This window comes from Limanda limanda, chromosome 12 (assembly GCF_963576545.1).
Source record: "Limanda limanda chromosome 12, fLimLim1.1, whole genome shotgun sequence".
Classification (NCBI taxonomy): Eukaryota; Metazoa; Chordata; class Actinopteri; order Pleuronectiformes; family Pleuronectidae; genus Limanda; species Limanda limanda.
The window spans coordinates 12,652,755-12,680,331 of NC_083647.1; the positions used below are offsets into that span (position 1 = coordinate 12,652,755).

At 43.6% G+C, this 27,577-nt stretch overlaps 1 protein-coding gene across 1 annotated transcript; it reads right to left on the reverse strand.

The window, feature by feature from the left end:
• Positions 1-1,622: 1,622 nt before the first annotated feature.
• On the reverse strand, positions 1,623-24,699 carry LOC133015401 (G patch domain-containing protein 2-like). The gene is made up of 10 exons (XM_061082588.1): positions 24,652-24,699; positions 21,619-22,284; positions 15,620-15,681; positions 14,751-14,909; positions 14,363-14,442; positions 14,201-14,265; positions 14,079-14,118; positions 13,892-13,983; positions 9,140-9,228; positions 1,623-2,428 (listed from the first exon to the last, which is right to left on the reverse strand). The coding sequence occupies exons 2-10, from the start codon at positions 22,278-22,280 to the stop codon at positions 2,325-2,327; spliced, it is 1,353 nt and encodes a 450-aa protein (XP_060938571.1). The 5' UTR covers positions 22,281-22,284; positions 24,652-24,699; the 3' UTR covers positions 1,623-2,324.
• Between the last annotated feature and the right edge of the window lie 2,878 nt (positions 24,700-27,577).

Sequence of the window (27,577 nt, forward strand, 5' to 3'; positions counted from 1 at the left end):
GCCCCCCCCAAAAAAAAGGAAAAAGGAGCAAACTCCCCGGTGACCTATGACCCGGGGCTCGGAGGGGCCGCCCTGCATGCATACAGAGGAGGTTCAAACAGAGTTTATGACTGCATTATCTCTCCTCCTCCTCATCACCTCTCCACCCATCAGTGGACACTGGGAGCCAGCGCGCCGGAGCCGACAGACCAGGCATCACTCATTCACTCGCCTCCTAGGTGCCTTTGTCAGGTGATTGCTTGGCGGAAAAAGGAAAACAGATCAATACGTCTCCCATGGGCCTGACAGGTAATCTTTACCTGGGATGAAATATGAGTGGTACCAGCCTGCTGGATTCCTTAACTGTAACAGGGCAATTGACTGGCAGCACGGAAGCCATTTCCCCCCCCACTTCCTGGCCATTGGAAATTCATTGTGGGACCCGCGGTCTGGCTGAGATGTCATCATGGTGACTGCTAATTACAAGAGACGCGAGTGAGGTGTTTCCCCCTTTTTCCCCACTAATGGAAATGTATCTGAAGTGATGCGCCTTCCTCCCCTGTCAATGCCCTGGCACCAGAACACAGACTGACGGATAAGGGGACTGCGAGGAGCTCCCCTTAAAACACCACGCAGTCAATACCTGTCAACGTGTTCAGGGACATACGTCTTAAAAAAGGCATCAAAGTATTCATCAAAATCTCCTTCCCTTTCTAATTGGGGAGCTTAACCCGTGCTTTTCCTATTAATCAGGTGTTTATTCCTGGCGCTGGAGGGGCCCGGGCTGCTGCTGGACTCTGGGGGGTGCAGGGGGGGGGGGCGCTCGCTGCTTCAACACTTTGACTGATTCCCGTGGCAGGATGTGTCTCCGTGTGTGAGGCGTCCATTTAGACGAGTGTGCACACACAGCATTTATAAATGTCATCCCTGGCCAACATGATCACATAAAGCCTTCTCAGACGGATTATTGCAGACGTATAACTCACGTTAATTGGCAAATCTCATTCGAGGAAATGCGATTCTTCACTTAAAGGCGGCTTTGAAGCGTCTGAGAAGCCATCGGATAATTATGCAGCTCATTTCACTAAGAAAGATATCTTGTAATCATTATAGAAAGTGCGTGTACCTGTTCCTCCTGCCATGAAGAAGATGTTAAATAGGCTTCATTATATTTTAAACAACCGAGTTCACTCTGCTGTCGCTCGTCAGGTCGACATTTCACTGCAATGTACCTTCTCAGGACACAACAGCAGAGATGACTTGGTCGTTTTTGTTATGTTTTAGAATTGTTTACCTCCCATATTCACTTAGAGATGCACTTTTGCTGAAAATGCCACTTGTTTACCAGCTTGGCGAGAACTGCTGTGTTTGATCGCACTGTTTGCTGCACTTGATATTTTAATGCATCTAATGCCAAAGGAGCCAGGGAAATGTAAACCCCCAAGGGAGGTGAGAATAGTGTGTACAACTCTCCTCTGGTGTCTGCAAGGGCCCCTCCAACCCCTCTCTGCCGGCTCTCATCCACTCTGCACACAGCTCCGGAAAAAAAAGCAGCGATTCCACCGCCGCTGAAAAGCAGCCTGTTCAAACAGACTCTGCAACTGGCCTTGAACTTAAATACGTTTAAGGGGGGGGGGGGGTAAGAGGGTTTGAATATGGAAGGTGAGCCGCAGAGAACAGAGGCGGCCCCTCCAAGGACCGCGACTACACTCCCTCTGTGTTGTGCTAATGAGCAGCTTTGTACAAACTGTAGCTTTTTCAAATCCATGCTAATAGGAGGCCTGTACTTTGTGCGGCTCTCTGCCGGCGGTCGGCCTCTCTGAACCCGGCAGCAGCGTGTGGCAGCCAAAACATTCTGATGCTCTCCTGTCTCCGAGCTCGCTACGTGCTGCTGCACAGCCATCGTTGGATTCCGAAAAGTACAGAAGACTAAGCCTCACCTGACAATGCTCCCTGAGTTCCTGCTGAGAAACGCTGCGCTACTAGAGTGGACAGAAATCGGTTGGATTGGTGTGGTGGCAAATGTTCCGGAGGCCGAGTATGGAACCAGGAGTGGCTGACGGGTGTTGAGTCGAGCCGGGAGCCCCTTGAAGCTGCCGTCTTCCTCCAGGAGAAGACTTAACAAGGCTTGATTGCATTAACATTTGCCACGTGGGAAAGACTGGATCTCCCAGTTACATGCTGATTTGAAGACTAATGATGGGCTTTGTATTTTTTTCTTTTTTCTGTCATTAAGTTTGTGTAATGAGAGGAGCTGAAGACGTTCCATTCTCAGGCACAACAGATTTCCTTTTGTCAAGTTCTTGCACGCTCGTGTCCGGCGTCCAGGTGTCTCCACGGTGCCCCTAGAGGACAGTCTGTGAACCGGCTGCACTCGTCTCTGGGGTGGAGGTGTTGCTGGCTCCCTGCGCCTCCTCTCTCTGGTGATCCTTATGAAATGAGTTGCTAGCTGCAGAGACAAAGACAAACACATATCAAATTCTGGACATGTAGCCCAACAGAAAAAAAAAGGCAAAAGATACATAAATCATATTTTCCTGTCAATGCAATGCCCCTCAAATAAAAATTAGATTTGGTCCATGAGTCATGGATCTCTCTGTGTTTTAGGTGTATTGGAATAAAACCTTAAGCAATCCTCTTCTAATGGGTTAAATATTAATGAGGTTTTGGTCAAGTGAGCCAAATCCAATTTGGCCCCATATAACTTGTGGACATGGTTATTAAAAGGCCAATCTGTGCTGCTCCTATGGCTTAACTCCCCCCACTCTCTTCTCTCTGGTTATGCTGTAAGACGCTGTATGTTTTTAACTCCATTCATCACACGTTCACATCTCGCTGACTTCTTTCCTTCTTTAAAGATCCTCTTTTCTCTTCTCACTCACCTTTAAAGCTTTTCCTCAACACAAGTGAAGATATCTGAGGGAGAAACGGGGCCAATTTCCTCAGAAGAAAGAGAAACTCTAAAACAATTGCGCTTCCTAACATGCTCTCCTGCTTTTCCTACTTCGGGGTTGATAAATAAATCTTTTCTGATCCCCCCCCCCCCCCCCCCCCGCTGCCACCACCCCTCCCAAAAAAAGAAAAAAAAAAAGTTAGTGGCGGTCACACAAGACATTTTTGAGGCAGTCCCAGAGCAGAGGACAAGGGAACTAGAAGTGACATTGTGGCTCTGGGCTGTCTCAAAGGATTAGGCATTACAGCATTCACTGGCATGTGCTTTTGCTCGTTCCCATTATATCTGCTTGTGCCTCTTTCCAGATGACTTCTTCCCCAAACTGATCCGGCGGGCAAGATAATTGATTAATATTTCTTGAGGGAACGATGACTAACCGTTGCTGAGGTTCAACCCAAACACTCAGGTTAAACACAGTCAAAGGGCTCGATCAAAACTCGGAGGGTTTTTCATATTCGACCGAAAACAAAGAAATGGCTGGAAAAACATTGAGTCTGGGAGCGTGTCAACACACACAGGGCAGAGCCTCTGTCACAGGCTAAGGTCAGAGGCAGGAGAAGCTCTGTATACAAGTTTTGTGACTAAATGAGAGAGAAAATTAAAAAAGAATATTTTAATATCATATTTAAATCCTTAAACATAAGTGAAGGCTCTACACATTTTGGGAAATAAAGAATGAAGAAAGTCCCATTATTATTGCTCATGGCTATATATATGTACATACAAATACTGAAAAACTAAGTGAAAATACTGCATTACAAGTCGAAATCCTTCAAAATCTTCCTTTAGTAAAATACAGAAGTATCAAACAAATGCTCTTCATATTTGCCTCCTACTCCCTGAAATTGTAAATACCTTTTCTGCTGTAACCTGGCCCCATTACAGATATAGTATTATATATAGGAAATTGTGAGATAATTAGGACTGCAGCTATTATTAGAACCTGTATAAAGTTAGGCAGCTTAGTCCAGTGGTTGTGAGATGATTAATATACGACATAAAAGAAAAAAATGGGTCATATGCCAAAAAGGGTGGGAACCACTGGTTTTATCATAAACAATATATTGCATTTTACTAAATTAACATTTGACAAGTTGCTGGTATTACACTAGAACATATAGAAAGAGTACAGGAGTATATGCACTAGTGTCCTCTACTGACTCCTTGTAGGTAAACAATAGCATTCATATACAGCTCATTCAATTGTTATTATCCCTGTTTATTAATGTGTGTGAGAAAAATAAAAATGATGAATGTAAATAATAAACTGTTGATGAAATAACATCTATTAAAATGCAGATACATTAAAAGGGAGGACTGTGGCAGAATTACACTACACGCATTTGTTGTTGGTGATAATGGGAGGTTGAATGGAACCATCTTACCATCTTAATAAGCTCTCATGTGATGCTCTCTAAAAACAATCATTACAGGCCTTCCTGGAGCAGACCCCTTCCCCCTGTTTATTAATCAGCTAATTACACATTGACAGTAATGGGCCTGCTGATTCCCACACTTAAATGAACAGGGCTGAATAGCTCTTTAATGATTAGCCTTTGTGTTTCTCACTACTGCTCTCTCTCTCGCTCTTTCCTTTCACTTGCTTGCACACACACACACATACACACACACACATGCACAAAAACGCACTCACACACCAACACACACACAGACACACGCAAAAACGCACTCACACACAGGACATTCAAAATCCGACCTCCCGGTGAGAAGGTTTGCACACCAGTGAGTAAAGCAGCACCTGACAGACTCGGCTGCTAGAAACAAATCTGTCTCCGCACACAGAGGAGACCAAACAGAAAACAATTAGAGTGAGTTAGAAAAAGCAGCAGCTTTGTGGTTACACCACATCGACTTCCGAGGAGCCTCCAGCAACGGCGAAAAAAAAAAAAAAACCATGAAAGTTTGGTGGACCAGCGCAGGCAGGTGCAGGTGGAGACGGAGGAGATGTGGGGGGGGCGGGGGGGTTTGAAGGACGCGGGCAGGGTGCGGAGTGGAGCCGGAGAGGGCGAAATAGTGCGGTGGGCTGCATTTCTGTCAGCAGAAGTGATGGCTGAGTGGTAGCGTTATTTGTCTTGTGCTGCCACACGGCCCCTCGCACCAACCTGGGCATTAATGAGAGGGGGGCCGGACCGCCGGGCAGGAACACGGCAGCCCCCCCGACGCAGGTGATCTGTCACGCAGCCATCTTGCTCGGGCAAGGAGACACATGAAGACAAAGGGGAGAGGAGAGGCGGGGGGGCTGAGTGAGGGGCGGGCCGGCCTCCACATGGGCACCCCACCCCCCCCGTGTGGCACTTAACCAGCACGGAGAGATAACGCACGTCGGGCAGGATTTATCAAAACACATTTAACCCGACTTATTTGCTTTAAACTCTTTTTGAAATGTAGAACACTGAGGAAGTTCAAGTTTGGGTTTATTACCTTCATCCTGTTGTAGAGATAAAGATGAAGGGCATCAGCGGAGACAGTGAGGGAGGGGTAGAATGGCAATATTTAATTAGTCTGTGTGTGAGACCAGCCAAGGCTATTAAAATCCATCAGGATCTTCACAAGTACTGATTCATCTCTGCCTTAGAAATAATTCTCCCAAAACTGTAGAGCGCTTAGAATATATTCAATTACATGTGTGACGAAATCTAAAACTCGTGCAGTGCCAGTTCTAAACATTTTTTATTTGGAACGAGCTGTTTAAATGCAGCTTTGATGTTTTTCATAAAGTGAAACTAAATTCGCTTTATTACTGAATGATTTAATTAACTGGTGCTCTTTTTTTATATATTGCATGTCGACTATTTCAGAGGTGTGTTAAGAAATCAAAATAATCTCCAGATCAAATTTCAAATAAAAACTCAATAATTCAGCTCAGTAAAAAGCATTTGGCAGACAAATTGCTAAAGAGGAAGCGATGTTATGTGTGTATTTGTCATGATGAAGATCAGCACCTGGGAATGTCTGTCAGTCTGATATGGTGAAATAGAAATATTAAAATTATTAAAATGATGTAACGGGACAGATATTAGTGCTGACAGGGCACTTTTAACCAGCGGGTCAGTTGTCGGCCACTACTGTAATTTATCCGATGACGAAGACGAAGACTTGTTCAACTCAGACTGCCTATCACTGATTTGCCTGTTTTATATTACAACAATATTACAATCACAACAAATTCAACACTGCACTTCCTCTAAGCCGATATGATGAACAGTTCACAAGTGATATGTTCCACATACCTGTGATTAGTGTGTAGATTCAATTATCGACCAAATACAAATCATTTTCCCTAAAAAAAATGGCAAACTATGGTAAAAGCCAAGCCAAATAACACATAAATAATATTAATGTTTATTATTTATAACATAAAAAAGAGAGTTGGGATGCTTTGTTCTATATCAAGTGAAGATGTGTTGGATTGAGTTGGATTCCTGGATTGATGGTGCTGAGAAAACTAGGAGATGGCCAATTTAAGGCTGAGAAATGGAGTGGTCATCTAATCCAAACAGAAACCGGACTTGATAAGTTGGGGTGTGTGTTTTTTTTCACAGCCAGCTCCAGCACCGCTGTGGAAGTGCTAAAAGGGTAAAGAAGGCAGACAAAGCAACAGCTGGGTACCGGTGGAGTAATTCCCCCGGGAGCCCTGGAGGACACCTCCGTACGCAGACCATTTTCACTCCTGATTACAGAGTTTCAAATCAACCACTAACACATACAACAATCCACTTCCAACTCAAACAAAGCCTCGGCTGTCGTGTTCGCTGAGAGCAACACCAGGCGACATCTCCCAATGCAAACAAGATGTTTACCGAGGAACAACTCCGCTCGGCAAAGTGTTGAATCAGATTTTGTCTCATTTATGTCACACGTGGCAACATTTATGTCAGGATGGCGACGAACCAAAATTTGTACACAGAGAGTGTGAGAGCTTGTCAGGGTGAATGTGCATCTCCTGGCGGCCGGGAGATTACTGAGGAGAGACACGCGCTGCAGCAGGCTGCCAAGGTAAAGATTTATATAGAGCAGTTGCAGCTGCAGAAACTGACATTGGACGACATGGAACGCATGATAAATCACAGTGGACAGGGGGAACTAGACTCAAGAAGCAGGAAAACACTCTGTTGTGTTGCTGGGGGGGGGGATGTGTCCATCAGGGTCTAGTTTTCCAACTGTATCCAGTTAAAAAACATTAAATTACACATTACTTATGATTATTGTATTTGTAGTTTGCAAATAAATAAAAAAAAAACAAGAATAATTGATTTATTTTTTGGAAAACAATCGATTTACGGTTTCCAAAACATGCATTTCCCCTCTCTCTTCCTTTACAACAGACGGTGGGTCTGTTAACTGTCGACAAGCTGAGGGATGCCCCTCGTTCCGCATGTTGAATATGAAGGGTCCTCAAGGGTCAGGGGTGAATCCTTTTTTACTTTTATGGGAAGTGGTTCAGCGCTGGGGAGGTGAAGGACAGAACTGTGGGCTGGTCCATCACTCAGTGCAATAAATGGATGCAATCTGTATCCAAGTAAAGCATTGGCTGTTTTTAAATTCCACCTCTTTTATCCAAATGAATGATGGACCTCGGTACGGCACACTGTGTGGCAATATTAATATACATCAGAGGCTTGCACCCCTCACTAAATCAAGGAACCACCGGCATTTGTTATTTAAATGACAAACAGCGGCGGCAGGAGTGAAAGCACGGAGAAGGGGACGCAGAAGAAGAGGTGGACAAACCAATTCAGATTTCAATCCAGCAAAGACACGAGGCCCCGAGCCATCAGTCTAATGAAATAAGGCAGCTCCACTGGTCCAAACAAAACCCGTCGGCTGCTGCTGGATGCCACCCCCGACAGGATGAACTCCACAACACACTTCTCCTTCTGACTGCACACCTCCTCTGAAGCACCACGTATTTTACATTTGCCAAATTTGGTGGAATTAGGCACAATCTATAAGAGTATAAGAAGTCTAAGAGCTTAAAGCTGTGTTCACCCTGCGAACATGTTCAATAACAATCATAACACGCGGATGTTAAGCAGGTGTAATGTTTACAGGTCCTTAGTTTAGTGTGGGGGCATGCTAACATTTTCTAAAGCACTTAACACCCAGGAACAGCTGAGGATGAAAGGAAGTAACATTTCGTTAAAGTTGTTGTTTGACCTGATGGTCAAAAAGTCAGTGGATCACCCAAGTCATAAGAATTCATTGTCTGGACTAGAGTGCAGATACCTGACCTGAGCCCATCGGGTTGGTTTGGAAACAAAAAACTGAAACACCACAAGTGAATGCAAACAAATTCATGATTATCTATGTAAACATTGTGGAGATATCTCAGCTGGAACCAAAGTTGTGTACCAACTAGGGCTGCAAAGGGGAGGAAAGTTTCCATGGGAAGTCAAGCTTGGGAACTTTGAAAAAAAAAAAAATACGCAAAGTAAACGCTGAACAATAAAAACATCATTCAAAACTCTATTTTAAAGATGTATGGAATGCAGCACACACTGCACGTTGAGTTTCAACCCTCCACTGTGCATTCTTCCATCACATGCACAGATAATTCCCAGCATCCTGCACACTACAGCACAAACACACAGGGCTACTGTTTCCATGATATTACTGGGGAAAATATATTAGCATGCTGATTGAGGATTGTTCATCTGTTCATCTAGCCTATTTCTATTCATTTATCCATCAATTGTAAAATATGTTTACAGACGATTCCAATTGTTTGGCTAACTATTTATATCTCTGGCATTGCATTAGTGTTTTTTAACAAACTTTTTTCTCATCTTATTCTACAGAACAATGCCACGTGCACTATCTCATGTGTGGAGACATTTCACCCCATCCAATGTAGAAGGAAAGGCTGTGTACGTGTGCAAATACTGTGCAAAGACCTATGTTAAGAATGACACAACGATGCAGAAGCGTATAGTCAAGTGCCCAAAGTTTCCTCAGGGCTAAAATCAGCCTATAACAAAACAAAATGTTTATATTTATGTCTGTATATGACAAGGTACCCTATGCACTCTAGTACCAACATCCTCAGAGCCTTTGCACCTGCAGCAAATAAACATGCAAAGCTTTACGAGCGTTTCCACTTCAGGAATGACACCCTGCAGCTCTTTCTTAAGAGATGCGTCACATTTCCAATCTGCAGGTTTGATCAGTGTGTGTGGAGGGTGTCACCTGATGTTGCGATGGGTGAAGCTCCTGTTTCCCTCCTCCTCCTCATGAAGTCTCCTGAGCGTGACAATCCTGAGGTGAGGTTAGTCTGCCTGCAGAGCGGGAGGAGGGGACACACACACACACACACACATGCAGAGCAAATGTTACACACAGATATGATGAAGTAGCTCCCTCCCACCAAACATACATGTAAAAATGTGTAATTTCACAGGAGGTCAATAAATGCAAGCACAGCACATTTGTAAACGCCGTTAGCCTCGGTGCTCTGGCTTCTTTTTGGCCACATCTTAATTTTTCTTCATTAATTCCCGGTTTTCAACAAGGAGCAGAGGGGCCGGGGGTGCATGTGGCTGAGTCACTGCAGAGTGCACGTAAACAAATTACACCTGCTCTGTGCCGCCTGTGTCATATTTCAAGAGCCTTGAGATAGGAACCCCCCCCGCAACCCCCATCCCCCCCAGCTTACTGCAAGATGTAAAGATGTAAAGTTAAGGTCAAGGTCCGATACATGGGTGGGGGGGTGGGGTGTACGTTTGTGCATGGGAGGAGTGATTTGTGTGTGTGTGTGTGTGTGTGTGTGTGTGTGCGTGTGTGTGTGTGTGTGTGTGTGTGTGAGGGAGCTAAACAGACCCAAAAACTCAAGATAAAATCCGGCATATTGTGCTTGTTATAATCAACTACAGAGCATCTCAGAGAGGATTTAAGGACAATGTCACACTGTTTGAAAATGCATCTAAACAAAACCTGTCAAAGTTCAAATCCTGGCAGATCGCAGAACAACAGAGGAGCCCACAGGAGACAGCTCCTTGTTAACCAGCAGCACGGCTCATCCCAGGCTGCGGGCTACATAAAGCTCACCAGCCCTAACCGGCACATGCTACAATAAGACCCTGTCAGGGCAGCCTTTTAACAGGCAGCATGTTCCATGACCTCAACACCCATAAATCACAGGACGGGTGTGCAGGCGCGGGGTGTCGAGAGCTGTCGAGTGCAGGCCACGCTTTGAGCGAAGTCTCTATGTTGTATAATCAATAGATATAAAAATAAATGGCCTGACCGTTATTCTCTCGCTGCTACCCCTCTCTAATAAAATCCCAGTAATGCATATTTCATTTACTTTTATACTTATTGATTAGCTGTACTCCAGTTAGTAAATCACGTGCCTATCGATCCCTCAATCGTACCTCTGTCGGATAGCACATAACCAGCCATTTGCGCCCCTGATAAAAAGCTCAGGCATTGAACTCCCCACAGTAAATCTTTGCAAACTAACTTTTTAATTCCAAAATCGATCGGCGTTTAAACGTCGCATTATTTCACGAGGCACGCCCGCGGTATTAAACGTAATACACTGATGCATTCGGTCTTAATGTGTGGAGGTCCATCCCTCCGTCTCTCCCCTCATTACAGGGCAGCCGAGGCACTCCCGGGGCCCCTGGCCGCCTGGAGGGAGATGAGGGCCCCCCCCCGTGCCGCCGAAGGCTCATGGGGGGGCACCAGGAGCCCACGAGACGCTCGGCATAATGTTAATCAAACATGAGAATACCATCAGCTGGATCATTAACCAAGACAAAACAGCACCATTCATCTCAGAGCAGAACCTAAAGGATTTTAATAAGCATGTTACATGGCTCGGTGTAAAAAGTGAAAGAAGCGGTAAAAAAAAGGCACAACACCGTTTTTTATTATTTAACATCTGTTACTTCATCAGCTTTCACAGCGTGACAGATGTCGGCCTGTTGTTTTTCTCCCCAAATTTACAGAAAGTGTGATGAGAAAACAAAGATTGACTTGGAGGCAATGAGCAATGAAGAAGCAAGTAATGTGTAATGAAGACGATGCGAAACAACAACTAAATTCGAACAAAGACACAAGGACACAGGGAGAGAAAAGTCCTCCAGATAGATTTTTTTCAGGTCATATGAGACACTTAAATGCAGCGCTGTCCCTATAGGGTAGAAAGTAAAACGGCACTGACACAGGGTCAATTGTAATTTTGGCGCCCACATCCAAAAGCAAATATATCAATTAAATATAATAAATCAAAAGGGGAGTGAGGAGCTGCGGTTACAAAATGGCCATCTATTTTCATTAGGGTACATGGTGCTTCAGGTGTGAGGAGGATCTCAAGATTAATAGAGGTATTCAAATGAATCAGAAAGGATTAGGGTCTCCAGGGAACATAATCGATGGCTCCAAATCAATAATCAATAGGCCACTCACACCAATATACTAACTGCTGACACCGAGATCTCACAATTAAAATGAAAACTGGGAAAGGGAGTGGCGTAAGACTATGATTTATCTCCCAGCACAAGTGTCATTTAGAAATAAATAAGTCAATAGATAAAAGCTGCTGCCGCCCGGTTCAGGTGGGAGGCGGTTATGCATTTTAACGTGGCCGCCGTACCCGGAGCATTACGGCCAAATCCCACAAAGCATTGCTCCCCCGGCACGCGCCAATACCGGGATAAACAGCATGCAACCTCACACAGCCTTTATCACTTAACATCAAATCTCTGATTGTCGCCGTCAAGCCGCGGCAAACGGGAGATGACAGCTTTTATTAATACAGTATCATTTCAACCTGGCCGCGGCGCAAGATTAATGTTTACACTCGGCCGCCACCAGAGAAAACACTTTGCTCTCAAGGGTGTTTGGAAACAAAGAAAAGTCAGATGTATGGGGAGCTCAGCGCCGGGAATCGATCACACGGGCGAGACGTTGAAAAAGAAATGAAAATGTAGTGAAGTGAAATCAAGAGTGGACATTCAAAAGTTTGGTTCGGAGCAGCTGCAGCGTTTTCTCATTGTCATGCATAGTGACAGTTTCTAATTGTCTGGTGTTGTGTTTGTGTACGGGCGCAATTCGGAGGAAGTTAAAAGGACGTAAGTGTGCGTGGAGCCGGGTCGTGAGGACGGAGCAGCCGTCTCTCACCGGAGAGTGGATTTGAGCAGCTTTGGGAGATAGATTCAGCTGGTGCCTTCCAACGGGACACATCAGAAGCCCCTCTCGTCAATCCCCCCCCTCTCTCCCTCGTTCATTTGGGAGTATGATTTATACTTTTTGAAGTGAAGGGTCTTGAATCCCACTATAAAGGAATTAAGAGGTCTCCCCTGAGTCCGCCATTCAAATGAGAGCATGGCAGGGATATGAGGGCTTTTTAATAGAGAGAAATTAGTATTCACAATGCCTCAAACTGGAATCTGAAGGAACCTTTCAGGTGGAGAAGAAAGGGCCAGTTTAGAAAAAGAAAGCCCTAAGAAGTCGGGGGCTTTTCATAGCCGTCGTGTTTTTGCCCCTCATCAAGGAGTGCTGGAGCGCTCTGTGAAATAACCCCAGAGAGCGCGGGCAGAAAGAGTGTGTGTGTGTGTGTGTGAGACAAAATTAAGAATGCACCATAAATAGGCAGAGTGGAAACAATACAATGAGGAGACCCACAGTCTCCAGGCCGAGGGGGCTGCTCGGCTCCTCTATAGTCCCCCCCAAAGTCCCCCATCCAGATCCATCGGTTGCAGGGATGACTGGGAGCCATGTGATGCTTTGACAAACATCTTTTGGATAAATCCCCCTTTTTAAAAAAAAAAAATGTTTCTGTGCAGTCCCAGAAATGCAGGGATTTGAATCTGCATTACAACTACGACTTCAACACACGGTATTTCTCTATTTGGGAACAGTGACCTTGAAAACTATTGACTTGAAATCATCCTGCATCCAACTGTAGCCGTCTGCTGTCACTTCAGCTCAGACTGAGGGCCAGGATTCACCACAACACTAACAACAGGCTCCTGTACGGACCAATGGGCTTCTGTACTGATGACATGGGTGAAAAATTACACATTATTTCTCACAACATGGTGAAATATAATTGATTTTTATATATGCTCAAACGCTTCCAAATAAATGTAATAGTTTATTTAATTTAATAAAGAGGTCTAACAGAGATATAGACCTCTTTTGGTTCTGTGACATCAGTACTTTGTGTGTGTTTGTGGATGACTTTTTGGCAGGTAAAGCAAAAAATATATATAAACAGTGCATATCATATATATAAAATATGTTGCATATTTGTTTCATTTGGTGTAATAACAAGGCTTTATGGTCACTTCTGTGTTTTGTAACTTTTAACTCTTAAGAGTTACCACTTCACATAAGGGTTTATGTTTACATGCATGTGTGTGTATATATGTATATAAATAAATATACGTGTGGGGAAAAAGGCTTGTTCAGCAGTTATCATATTTATTTACATAGAACTATAGGAGGAAGGGGGAAGTAAATCCAATGTCAACACATACGGTTCGGATGAATGTGGACATTTATAATTTGTGTGGATCTGTGTGTATAATACACCACAGCAAATAGCCTGCATCAAGTATGCATGTATTAAATATTAAATAGTTCTCTAGTGTATTTGCAACAGAAATATTTTAGCGGTAAAACATGCACTGAATTCCCAAATTTACACAAACACAACTTACAATAAACGTGTGTGTGTGTGTGTGTGTGTGTGTGTGTGTGTGTGTGTGTGTGTGTTTTCCTCTGATACACCTCTAATAGAGGAGCAGATTTTGGAAACCTCTCGTCTCTGAGGCCTAATTTTAACATAGATTATTTTCCTAAACAGTGACCTAAGCTGTGTTTGATTTAAGTGACTGAGCCACAGACCTTCTCAATATATTGAGCTTTGATTGTACGACCGGTGTTTCCAATAGGCCCTTGAGAGGCTTTATTTAACGTGGCATCAACTACCTGTTTGTGCAGATTGAGGAGGAACATCTGAGGTGGGAGCTCTCTGACATCATGTCAATAGGACACACGGGTAATGGGCACAAAGGATTCAACTGGAAATTGAAAGTAGCAATAACATTTAGATTTTGAAATCAGAGTCAATCGGTCAGAAAGAAAATAAGGCTTGGAAAAAGATATTGTAACATACCTGGCTTCGGTCTCGTTTTCCAACAGGTGGAAGCCAAAAGCTGAAAGGAAACATTATGATAAGTTGAATGATTGGACACAAAACAATAATGGAAATAGATTTAGTAAAAGAGTCAATCTTACTCTCTCTGGTAGGGACTTGGGGAGAAATGTCTCAGCCTCTCTACAAACACTGGCATCCTGTTGCCCTGTTCAACACATTGGAAACAGACACAGTGAGAGACAAACATTAAATGTATTTTGTATTGAATCATCTTGAGTGAAAAGATGCAAGTTTGCTTTAACCTTGCTGGGAATCCTCCGCCTGTCCTTCCTGATGCAGCAGGCAGCAGAGGCAGGCAACTGTTTAAGACGTGAACGATACCCTGCAAAAATACATTTATATTCCTGTTAAGCAAAGTGATCAGAAGATAACAGTCAGAAAAAAAAATTATAATAGAAAAATAGAGAAAGCAAGGAACACGTTATTTATTTAATAATAATAATAATTAAAATAGATTAAGGTCTATTTGACCCTGGAGACAGTGGAAAGGCCGGTGCTAGTTAGCCCAACCAGGTCAGAGAGGTTCACAGCATTAAAGCAAACTTTGGAGTAGAGTACATGTAAACATTAAACAGTTGTCTTTCCAGGACTGATGTTTTGTGTCTAAAAGACTAAATGATCCAGCATTACCTCTCCGAGAAGGCCGTGCTGGTTGCAGGAAGGTCGCTGGTGGGAGGTTATCCTCGAGGGAAAGCTGGTTATCTGAGTCCCAGCTGGGCAACAAGCTGGAAACGCCAGTCCCAGCTCCGCACTCCCCCTCGAACATCCAGTCACTCTGCTCGTCATCGCCTACACACAAGGGGAGAGCAGAAGATGCGGCGTGAGCGAAGCTATCACCGCGGCAACCATCATATTTTTACCAAACGTACACCAGAATTTCCAAATTGAAAAACGGTGCCGTAGTGCCTCTCCTAACCCACTGGAAGCTCCACTTAGGTCTGCAGTGCCACCAAACACACGCCCATTCACCTCCGTAGTGCCACTGCAGCCTTCGTTCAAACGCTGGAGTCCAAATCCCCACCGCGGTAAAACGGCGGAGGCAAAAACTGATGAAGTGGGAGCTCTTTTAACCACAGCCAGCTCTTCTCAGACCTGTCAGTCAGCAAAGCGCACGCAGGAACCATGCCTCTCACAGTCAAGGTGTAGTGACAACTGTTAAATCAGAGGCCGCCTGGCCCCGCCACGGCTAATGAGATTAGCAAAGGCTTCAGCGCTCATTAACACGACATGACAACGTCTTATTAGAGTCGCCTGGGTGCCCAGTACCCGGCCCATTGTATCGAAAAACCTCCCTCTCTAGCCCCAGCATTCCCTCAGAGTCGAGGAGGGTATTATTGTCCATATCTGAGGACGTCTCATCTTTTCTTTAGTCGATAAAGAAAAGAAAGAAAGTCTCTGAGATCTAAGTACTCAAGATGCAATTAGCTGTTTGACTTACTGGTTTTAATTACAGTGATGAAGTAGCTTCGGTGTGAGTTAAAAGTGATTATTTTTAATACCTTGTCTTCCTTCATCATTGGTGAAGAGGCCGGGGTCACTGCTGCAGGTACTGCTGGTTTCCCTGCAAAGAAGAAGAACATACAAACGTCACATGTAAACGAGCGCAGTCGACCTCTTCCTTTAATATCGATGACACTTGATGACGGAGGACCCTGTTTAGATTTGTCCTCTCAAACCTGATGGGTTCTTTAGGTCGGACAATGTTACAGCATCTGAAAGGGGAACAATGTAAATCAGAAATTTACATGCCCCTTCTGATGTCAATATTTCACGTGTAGCATTCAATAATGGAAATAATGAAGAAGTCCGGAGCTAGAGGTCGACATAAATGGAAATGACACAAAAAGACAGAGCGTGCTGTGTTCTCCCTGGTTGCGATAGCAAACACAAAGGCATGAGGAGAGACTCTGATCGAAGCCACTGAGTGACATGCACAATCTAATTGAATATCCTCCGCTGTCAGCTCCAATCTAATCTGGCCTGCGTTGTGGAGGATGACAGGAGAGCGAAACACATTCCCCTGCCCGCCCCTCCCTCTGGGTGTGCCCCACACGCAGAGCGACCCACAGACGTGCTGCTTCCGCACAACAACTGGCCAACATCTGCTGTGTGGGCTGCCACCTCTTATTGCCTAGCCTGCTCCGTCGCCGCTGCTCTCAACGCCCCCAGGCAACCCCACAGTTACACTCCCCTCCACACCCTCTGTGCCCCCTCCGCTCACCCAGACCACCCTGGGTTTCTCTGCCTTTCTCACACCTCAGCCACCTTGGACTGGATCCTCCAGACACTCCAAGGTCACAGAGGGGGGGTCAGGGAGGGATGGGAGGGATGAGGGTGGAGGGACGAGAGCTCGAAAAAGGATTTCTGCTGAACATGTAGCAAGTTATCACCCTGCCGTCACTGCTTACTTTAAAGAAACATAACAAATGTATTTAAATGCTAATAAATATTTTTCTATTTCCTAAGGCACTTTTCTGAAAGCCACTTAGTTCAAAGAATAGGTCATACCCATACAATGTGGTTCTTCATTAGTTAAGTGAGTCATACAGCACCTCATGAATGTGTCTTAATCCACACGTGAAAATAGTACCCAACTAAAGACCTGTAGGTGGGATATCAGAGGATCTGCCTGTCGCCTGCTTTAAAATGAGGAAGGTGGAGCATATTGTTAAATTAGTCTTCAGTATGAGTTTCATAAATAACAAATTACTTAATACATCTTTCTCCACATTATCATAATTATCAGGACTTTGAAAGGATTCTGTCAGAATCTGAGTTTATTCTAAGGCAAGAACTGAACTGACTTGGAGGAAATATAATTTTTTCCGATGTGGCTCTACTCGTAATTTGTTCCTGTTGAGTTAACATTTGATAAACACCACAATACCTGGCTGTTTTGGGATATTACTGACCTCTTTTATTATGTACATTTTAAGAAAATGTGGATTTACCAACATTTCTGTAAATGTGGCAGAGTTAAGATAACAGAGAGCAGATAACAGTTAAATTATAAATTTGTGACCGATCTGTCCTGTGCAGAAACAGCTGGGTTTGCAGCTGAGAGTGGCTGTGGTCATAAAGTCACAAAGTATTGACAGATGTATAACACATTGATGATTTTGGTTGATGGCTTGATTTGTAGACAATCACACAACTACACAATTAGACCACTGCTGCATAAAGCTAAGTGCCATTCAACTCTTTCCTGCAAGAGATGGAGCAATTAGCCTCCTGTTAATCATCGCTGACCTTGCTTAAAGGAGAAAGCTGCAGGGTCAGATATGCGCTGATACGGTGCTTTGCCATATTGCAGCGGCCTGTCAGTTATGGCGGGATCAGAAAAAACGTCCGTCCAGCCTGTGCGTCTTCCCGGGCCAGATGGTCCTGCATCATCTCCCCTCACGACCACGAGAAGCAGATGTGAGAGGGAGCGGGCCTCTCCGGGGAATCTGGAAGATGTCTGGGCTCGCCGAGAGACCCTGGACTCTCCCTCCACCCCCTCTACCCCCGTCGAACCCCCCTCAGCCCTCTCCCCAGACTGACTCCCCAAGGCCTCTCCTCTGCCGTACCCAAACTCTGGACACGTTGGCTGGCATCTGGAGCAGGCAGCAGTGCTCCAGACTCAGCAGAGGACCCAGCCATGAGATCTACAATAAGCAGTGAACTTCCCTCTGATGATTGACTACCAGCAGTATGGCGTCTTCCGCCATTTTCCTAGTATAACGAATGGGTCTCCCTCTTACTGGAGGGACTCTGTGCAAAGTTTGAAAAAGAATCACAGGTATAAACAATTAATTAGAGACACCCATTAAGTATTTATCTGTATTAAAGGCGTAATGTGATGTCGCTTGGAGCAGCACAGGGCCGACGCGAAACCGTTTCCATTAAGTACCGCCTAATTAATGCTATGAATAATTGAGACCCCCATTTTTCATGGGGACCAAAAGAAACACGTCTTCTTTCTTCTGCATTGACCTTTGACAAGAAAAGTTGACAAACATTTTGGGGCAAACTTTGTCTCACGGGGGGAAAAGAACCAACGCATATCACTGCGGTGTGTGACGAGAGCTCAATTACAGGAAGCAGTGTGCACAAAATATCAGTTCCCCGAGTGAAAAGTCAGATATTCTATTTTGGATTAGGCGCCATAAAACTAATACGTCTTAACTAGTCATTATAGTGTGTGTCTATGGTGAAACAAAAGCAAGGGCAAAGACAAAAACTGCATTCCAGTGTTTTAGAGCCGAACTTAACTCTGCACATGACCCGATTGTCTCCACACAAGCCAAGGAGGTGAAGCTAAACACAGTATCCAGATGAGCACTAATCATTAGGATATAATCCTCAGCTCCTGAGAGAGGCAGACCAGTTTGCACAGAGATTACAGGCTAGCTGCCATTTATTGAGCCTGGGCTCATTCTGCAGAGGAATAAAGAAGAGGCAGAGGCGAAGGGGGGCAAAGCTCCGATAACAATGGATCTGTGGGCTCTTCAAACAAGCCGCCCCAACCCAAATCCATGCTCTCTTCCATGGGTGTCTGATTATAAGGTTATCCCACTCTCCCTGAGCTGCGGTAATTGGATTAGTCTCAGAGATTTATGAAAATTAACTTCGGCAAATGCCGCACTGCTTTCCTAAAAAGAAAAAGAAAAAACTACTTGTACAGTTTTCAAAATATAAATGACGGCGTGATGAAGCGGAGGGTAAGCGAAGCGAACGCAGCAGCTTTGTTTTTCCCGGTGGGAGAACTGGAGTCAACATCGGAGGGATAGACGTCGCACCCAGCTGGAGACGGGAGGCTGAGCCGGGACAGCGTCTATCCACAGGTGAGGCCTGCTTGCCGGGCCAGCCTGGGCGTCAGGTGGCCTCACTGCCAGCAGGCTGGGCCAAGTCTAATCAAGGATGTGGAGCCCAACTGGAGCCGCCAACATCTGCTCCGATTGCACTTGGGTGGCTGAAGGCGACGCTCCGCTCAGTATGCACATCGGGGGAGTGACCTTGAGGAGAGGCATGTTTTCAGGGACCAGACACTCCATATGAAAAAGGTTAATGGAATGAATGGAGACCGGAGAAATCGGAGTGCTTCAAAGGACATTTCAACAATGGCATGTGTGTCTGACATGAAATGGGCCGTATACGCTGTGTGTATAAATACTGCTGTTGTACGACTGTCAGCCCCTCATCACTGCTGCCATTTGTTCATTTCCTTTGCCTCCGCCAGGGCTTAACCGTTAGATTGTCGAGGCCTCAGTGCGGTGTGGCAGTCTACTGAGCAGCAATCAAGAGCGCCGGCGTTGTGTAAGTGAGAAATGATTGACAGCGTGCCACGGTGTTCCCATTTATTTCTTCTCCGGAGCTGTTTTCTGTCAGAACGGCTATTGATTTTTCCATAAAGTAAGAAAACAAGTACCGTTTAGGGGCTAGGGAGGTCAGCACAAATGAAACCAGAAGATGTAAAGCCTTCTGTCTGTCCCATTACTGGTTACCTCAAATGTCTTCTTCTCACATTTTTTATACGATCAACAGATAATCAGATCAGCGAGGAGATTTACTGTGCAAGAGCAGGACAGGGCTTCAGGAGTGGGAACTCCAATGCTTGAAAAAACTATAGCATGAGCAACTCTATAACAAAAATGATTATATATCTACTCATACTCACTAATGTGATGCATTTAATGGCAACGACACAATTTTTACATTGTGAAATATAAATTCTGCTTAATATTATCGTCATTAAAATGGGAAAAACGGAACACCCAAAAAAAGAAATCTTGGTTCTCTCCTCCTCTGTTTTTCCCATCATAGGAATTTTTTATGTGGATTTGACCTTGAAGTACTCAATGATCTAAGTCCCAATTTACTGTAAAGTGCACTTTTTTTCCTATACACCATTTTGTCCAAATTCTGAGTGTAAAATTATTGCACTAAATAATGCCCTCAAATATTTTGCACAATGGAAGAAAACAGTTACAAAAGGTAAAAATTTTGCATGATGAGTCCTGCATTCATATCTAGCGCTAAGTAACTTCAGGTATTTGCATCAAAATGTACTTAAAGTTTCCAAAGTACAAGCACCTATTAGCCAACATAACACATTCTACACTGTTGTTATAGTATTATATCACTGGATGATCATTACTGAGGCATTAAGCTGCATTGTATATATTCTAAAGTAGCATCTGTTTGACTTGAAATGTTATATACTTTATATAATGATGGGTAGTTTATAACACTGAGATATTTTCTGATTGGTTGACTATACGTGCTGTATGAAAACTAACTAATTGACTACAACAGTTCTTTAATCTAGTGGAGAAGAAAAAATATCATATTTCATTTAATCTACTTTAAGTATTATGTAGACTTAATTAAAAAATGCTTAAGGACAAGTGACTCATCCCCCTAAGACCCTCAAATGATAAGCGGTATAGATCATGGACCTTGAATTGAAATATCACATATTAGGGGCGGCTTCTCTTCCACAGAGTCCAACATGTTGCATCTATGTTGTAATGTTAAACAGCTGCTGTATTCTGCAAACAGTCCCCCAATGCAATGTGCAATTTTGACAGTGATGGTGCATAATGAGGAGTTTTCCTATGCATCTAAACTATCTGTGCTCACTAAGTCTCTATTATGATCCTTAATTCATTGTCAGAATTTCGTCCTGTGTTTCCGTACCACACTGTAATAACCACTGCACTGTGATAATATAATGTGCTCTCTGCTGCCAGTTACAGCCACATTTAGATTGGCTAAATAAAATGGACACAGGAGGTTGCACTCTGGGACACTGGGACAGGCTCAGCTTTAATTACCCAGCCCAGGACAGGAATTCATTTCAAAGCAAATCAATACCACACCAAGTCACTTATTTATTTGTGACAATATTTCTCGAAAGGAAATAATGAGCTGGCAGATGCCCGGAGGCATAACTATCAAAGATCCTTCCCTGGTGATCATTCCAGCTATAGGAGATGAGGATGAAGAGACTCTATCATTCATTTTTAATGTCAACTCAATACTTTAAAGTGGAGTGGCATGATTGTGATACATTTTTTTGGTTAAGTTGAGGACACGCTGAATATTGACAACTGGCTCGATGAAGGGAGGCAGCATAGATCATCTTAAATGTCGCCGTGTTTAATTGCTTCTGTCTGATAGTAGTTATGCCCATGACTTTTATGTTATGGGTTTAACTGCCTTGGTAACTTTCCATTCAAAGGGTAAAAAAGGGCTTTCGGGGGTTTGAGCTCCTTTTTTCACTATGGTTTTAATCTTGACTCATTAAACACTGACAGGGTTAACATTTGGCTTGTTGCAGAAAAAGTTAAATGAAAGGTACCGAAAACTGGAAATGCTGAATATTCCTTAAATAGGGGACCTTGCTTTTCTTTCTTAATGGAAGCCAGATTGGGACCTGCCTCTACGTCATTGTAATGAATGAAAGGGTGAGGTTCAATTCGAAAGGAAAATCAAAACAAGAACAATCTATTACCCTTCAGACATGTGTTCGTCTGCACCATCTCCGTGTTCCTTGACCATCTTCCTCTTCCAGCATTCTTTCCCCATCAGCCTGGCTCCCTCGGCATGTCGGTCCGCTCCCATCCAACCACCAGACCTCTTCTTCGATCCTGACAGCTGCTGCATCCTGGACGACCTGAACCTCCGCTTCCCGTCCACACCAGAAACGTTCAACTTCTGCTGCAGCCTGACCGTGACGCCTGGGGTCACACGCTTGACCTTCCTGCGCCTCCTGAGCGGCCGTCCCGTACTGTTCTCAGTGAAGGAGTCGGACTCGGGCCAGGAGGGCTGCCTCGTCCTGGCCGGGCCTCTCATGATGGAGTGCCACTGGTTGGTTGAAGTCAGGTCGTCAGAGTCGCTGCAGTTGGCCACAGAGGCAGCGATGGCTGAGGAAGAGTTCTGCCTGTACTGTTTGGCCTCATCCAAGCTGGACTCCGAGGCCTCAATCCAGCAACGTCTGTGCTGCGTCGAATAGAGCGCCGACTCGCGGCAGCGCTTGCGGACTCGGCGGCGGCGGATCTGACGGCGCTGCTGCAGCGGACTGAGGACCATTTCCTCCCACAGCTCCCCGAGTTTACTCTGCTCCGAGGACTGCTCCAGTGCAGACACCAGGTCCTGCACGAGCTCATCCATCATAGTGCTGAAGAGGAGACAGAGGAAAGTTTAGAGGTGACAAAGACTTAAAACTGTGGAAGATGGTTCATTAAAATAAACTGCAATAGATATAAGTAGGGAAGATAGGTCCTCTGGTCTGCTTGATATAAAACAGTGTTACAAATTATGACTGATAATTTATAGATTTGCAGGAATTCCATCACTGCATTGATGGATCACCTTGATCGTTCAGGCTGTTAATTACCTGGATTTGCCAAAAGGTGATATTTCCATGTAGTTATTTTATCAATATAGTTTCTTATTTTCGATTCCACCAAAAATATCGTAATATATAATTACATAGCATTGACATCCCTATTGTCCCTCCATGAACCATTTTGGTTTTATGGTTCCGAAGTTGCCGAGCAAAAAATAAACCCACGCAAAGCCATAACATCACTTTACATATCTACTACCTCTGCTACAGAGGTGATGATGTTTTGGTTGTTTGTTGGTTTGTATGTTTGTGAGCCAATTATGTAAAAACTACAGAACAGATTACCACAAAATTTGGTTGAAGGGCGTGGTATCTGTGAGCGAAGAACCCATTCAAATTTGGCGCTTTCTTTAAATTTATGATGGGGCACTTTTCAACATTTTCCCTTTATTTCTCAGTGTCATGATATTTGTGATGTCATATGTGATATTTATGAGTTTGTGCAATTTGATAAAAACCAGTAATAAAAATCTAGTGAATTTAAATTAGGTTTTAAAAGGGCCTTAGTGGAGGTATGTGCTCTACTGAGTGTCCTTCTAGTTTAGTTTTCTATTTAAAAGGGACAGTGTGCAGCTCAAGTATAAATGTCAACATGTCTCGCACTGTACCAGTTAAAAGCCACAACCCCAAATGCATCTGTTTCCCCTTGTTAGAACAAAGAAACAGCACAATAACAAGCAGTGCAGAGGAGAAACAACACAATAGCACATGTACTTGTCAAATAAAAGCAAGTGATCCATTCCATTTGATAGAACAATAAACTCTGTGAGTGCAGAGCTGAGCAGCTTCTAAGAGACTTTCTGAGTTTGTTTTGAAAGTGCTGATGGAGCTGCAGCACCTCACATCCCCCGACAGGTTGTTCCATTGATTTGTGACTGTTACAGAGAAAGCTGATTGTCCCAAATGCAGCGCTGTGAAATGGTTTGGTATCTCAAACAGAGGATGCGGGATCTAAGAGAATTTCCTGAAAACTGTTAGGTGGGGTTATAACAGAAGAGGGAGGATTGAAAAAACTGACAATGCAATGTCAAGTGAAGTCAGATTTATTCATATAGCCCGTAAAACTAACAGGAGTTTAGTTAAAGCGCTTCAAGTATTGATAAAAAGAAAGTAAAACATCATCCCTTTTTTCTTTGAGCATTTTCTCTTGCCATTACCTTTAAACTATGTTGCATTACAATAACTGCAGTCTTTGATTTTAGATTTTGTAATATATCATGTGCTGACTTGGATTTTAAATGACATTGTATTATCTGGCTTTTGTCTTTTAATATTTTGCAGTGTTGTTTTCATTTGTCGTCTTTGTGAAGCTCTCTGTAACGGCTGGTTAGAAACATACTATATACATAAAGGTATTATTATTAGTGTAAAAACAGTGCATGGTAAAGATGGAATAATGGACACACAATATTAAAGTAACTTCGAAAACAAAAGACATTGAATGAACCATAAACAGAATCAGGCTGAATTAAAAAGCAAGATTAAAAGGTTTGATTATAAAAAAAAAAATTGTATTTATTTTTATTTTTATTGATGGCCAGGAAAGACCTGATGTGGTCTTGACATTACTGAAAACATTCCCTGTCTGAGAATATCTCTGCCTCTTCTCTTTGAACAGGTGAATTGTAGTCACATGTAAAACCAGTGGAAATACGTGAAGGCAGATCGCGTCCAACGGTCAGTGCAGCATCAGTTACATTTGGCCATGACACAGGAAACACCACAGCTACATTAGCTCTATGCTCTTCTGCGTATAAGGATATGACCAAGCTGCTTTCCCTCTAGGCAGCATCATAACACACTGGGCTGTGTGTTGTCACTGTGTAAAATGGATTCACATCAGCGCTCATAGCATCTTTATTAGCGGCTAAGCTAACAGCCGGGAGGCTACGGAGCATCAGAGGCTAAACAATAGCAGAGGCTGGTGTGTGTCCATGCTCAGTGCAGACTGTTACATAACAACTCACACGTGAGCTCGACACAAGGACACACATCAACACACATCAACACACACACACACACATCTCAGCTGTGCACAGCCGGCGACACACTGTGTGATATACGTGTGGATGTTGCACAGCAACGATCGTAACGTTGAACGGGGACAGACAGAAACCACAGAGTCCGTGAACTCACCAGTCGAAGCTTGTCTTGTTTTGTTTTTCAGCTGCACAGCTGGGACACCGCACTTCCGCCCTGTGGGTCGGCCAATCAGGAGGCTCCGTCTCGCTGTGACGCATCTGCAACAACATCCCGCCTCAGCAACAGAGACAGAGCTACAGACCCAGACTGTCAGTGCCAGGCGACAGACTCTCAGTGTTACAGACTCAGTGTTACAGACTGTCAGTGTCAGTGTTACAGACTCAGTGTCACAGACTGTCAGTATAACAGATTGTGAGGGTTACAGACTGTAAGTGTCAGTGTTACAGACTCAGTGTTACAGACCGTCAGTATAACAGATTGTGAGGGTTTCAGACTGTCAGTGTCAGTATTACAGACTGTAAGTATCAGTGTTACAGACTGTAAGTATCAGTGTTACAGACTGTCAGTATCAGTGTTACAGACTGTAAGTATCAGTGTTACAGACTGTCTGTGTCAATGTTACAGACTCAGTGTTAAAGACTGTCAGTGTAACAGATTGTGAGGGATACAGACTGTCAGTGTCAGTGTTACAGAGTGTCAGTGTTACAGACTGTAAGTATCAGTGTTACAGACTGTAAGTATCAGTGTTACAGACTGTCAGTGTCAGTGTTACAGACTGTCAGCGACAGTGTTACAGACTGTAAGTATCAGTGTTACAGACTGTCAGTGTCAGTGTTACAGACTGTCAGCGACAGTGTTACAGACTGTAAGTATCAGTGTTACAGACTGTAAGTAATACAGACTCTCTGTGTCAGTGTTACAGAGTCAGTGTTACAGACTGTCAGTATCAGGGTTACAGACGCAGTGTTCCGGACTGTCAGTGTCAGGGTTACAGACCGTCACTAATACAGACTGTCAGTGTCAGTGTTACAGACTCAGTGTTCCGGACTGTCAGTAATACAGACTGTCAGTGTCAGTGCTGTACATAACACAGTGAACTTCACCACAGTTACACTGATTAAATATCATGATACAGTGCTGGTGGAGTCGTGTCCTTTATTGTTCCAGAGTGAACTGTTGTTGTTTATTTGTTCAGTTAGTTGGTTGATCCCTGTTTGTTTCCTGTGGTGAAATGTTATCTGTATATTATAAGTGTATTTCCTTATATTTGACACAACAAGAACAACTCTCTCACAGAGCACTGCTGTGAAAGTGAAAACATAATGAAGCCATTCGTGGCTAAAGAGGGAGCAACACTGTTGTTCCAGATAAAATAATTTCCTCAAGTGATGATTATCAGCAGTTGCATTGTGGGTGATGTTAGCGCCAGGTGTCAGAATGTCACATATCCTGTTCTGACTTTCTATTTTGTTTGTGCTGCCAGGGCTACACAACAAGGATATAGATTCTGAACACATTGTGTTATACATGTTAAATAGTTGTTAAACAAGTTCTTCTGAAATTATCCTTTACAGTAGAATAAACTACAAAAAAAGTAAACAGCCCTTTGGTGGGATTGTATTAAATGTATTATTATTGCTCAAATACCCTAGAATGAACAATTGTAAATTCTAAAATATTACGTAAATACTATTTACCAACAATATCCCATATTCGTCCGATTTAAATGTTACGTTTTTGTAGAAATAGGCCTGCTACTGTGTTGTGGATATGATAAATGTTCCCACAATCCTGTAGTTACACAAGTAACAGTGGAAACAATACACAGAAAACATGAGTTAATGTGTTTGATTGTATCATACCATCAAATTAAGTTACCTACAATACGCCTTAGTATATAATGCTAAAATAAAACGTATACTCAAGGTTTCACAAAGACTTCAGGCCATTGTTTTAAATCTACATGTGTGTTAACATTTTCATTTCTTTAAACTAAATCCAAAACCATGTTAAGTTTGTAATTACTGTGGTTGTAGATTATAAGATTACGGTAATGCTATTACATTCACACCTTTTACAACAATAGTCAGCTAATAAGTGTTTCATGATGTGTGACAACTCTCAGCCAGTGTGTTTCTGAATGAAGCAAAAAAAAAGAAAGTCATTTACCATTTACTTTCATCTCTCAGTTGAACGCAGCCCCAAATAATAAAAAAAGAAAAGAAAAGTCTGTGAATACGAGTACAAAAGCCATTTAATCGCTCTCATCTTCCTCTTAATAACTGCAAATTTCCCCTTGGGCCCATGGGAGAGGGCCTCTCTGTGCTGCTGCCACCTTATCTGTCGCCTCCATATTTCAGCATGCTGAGCGTCTCCCTCAGTACCCAGCCCCCGGCCTCCTCCTGCCGGGCCTGTGGGGAAGCTGGGCTCCTGGGCCCGCCATTGTTCTGGCCTGGGGAGGAGAGTCCGGAGAGAGCCCTGAAAGCCGAAGAGTGGGAATATTAAAAAAAAAACTTGAGCCACTGCTTCATTAAGCGGCCGCCTTTCACAAGCAAACATATCAGAAACAGCCCCCTTTCAGAGGCAGTAATTAGCAATTTGGAAACCTTGCCCCCTTAGGATATACAGTTTCAATTTAGTCAGCAGCTTCAGATTCTTAGGCACTTAATATTCATTGTTTCTGCCATCTTCCCAATTTCTCGACGTACATTGTCTAGTCTTTCACTGGCGATAAAGTGTTTTATCTGTCGTGTAATTCTTCTTTTCAATGAGCAAGAGAAGTTAATTTTTATAAATAATTTTCTGAGGGGATTTGCGAAGAATGTGTGGGATACGATAGCGGAGTGCTCTTCAGGAAGCGTCCGGCTGAATATCCTGCAGAGTTTGAGCCTCATTGGTTGAGTCTGGCTGTAAATAGTGTGCGGGGAAAGTTCCTGAAAGTTGAGTTGAGTGAAACCTTGACGTCTGATGACAAAATGGATGTTTAAGTTCAAATGATAATCATAGTTTAACCATGCGAAAGAAACCTCAACCTGAAGTTTTCAAGATTTGTTTTTTACAAGTACGGACATTTATGCAC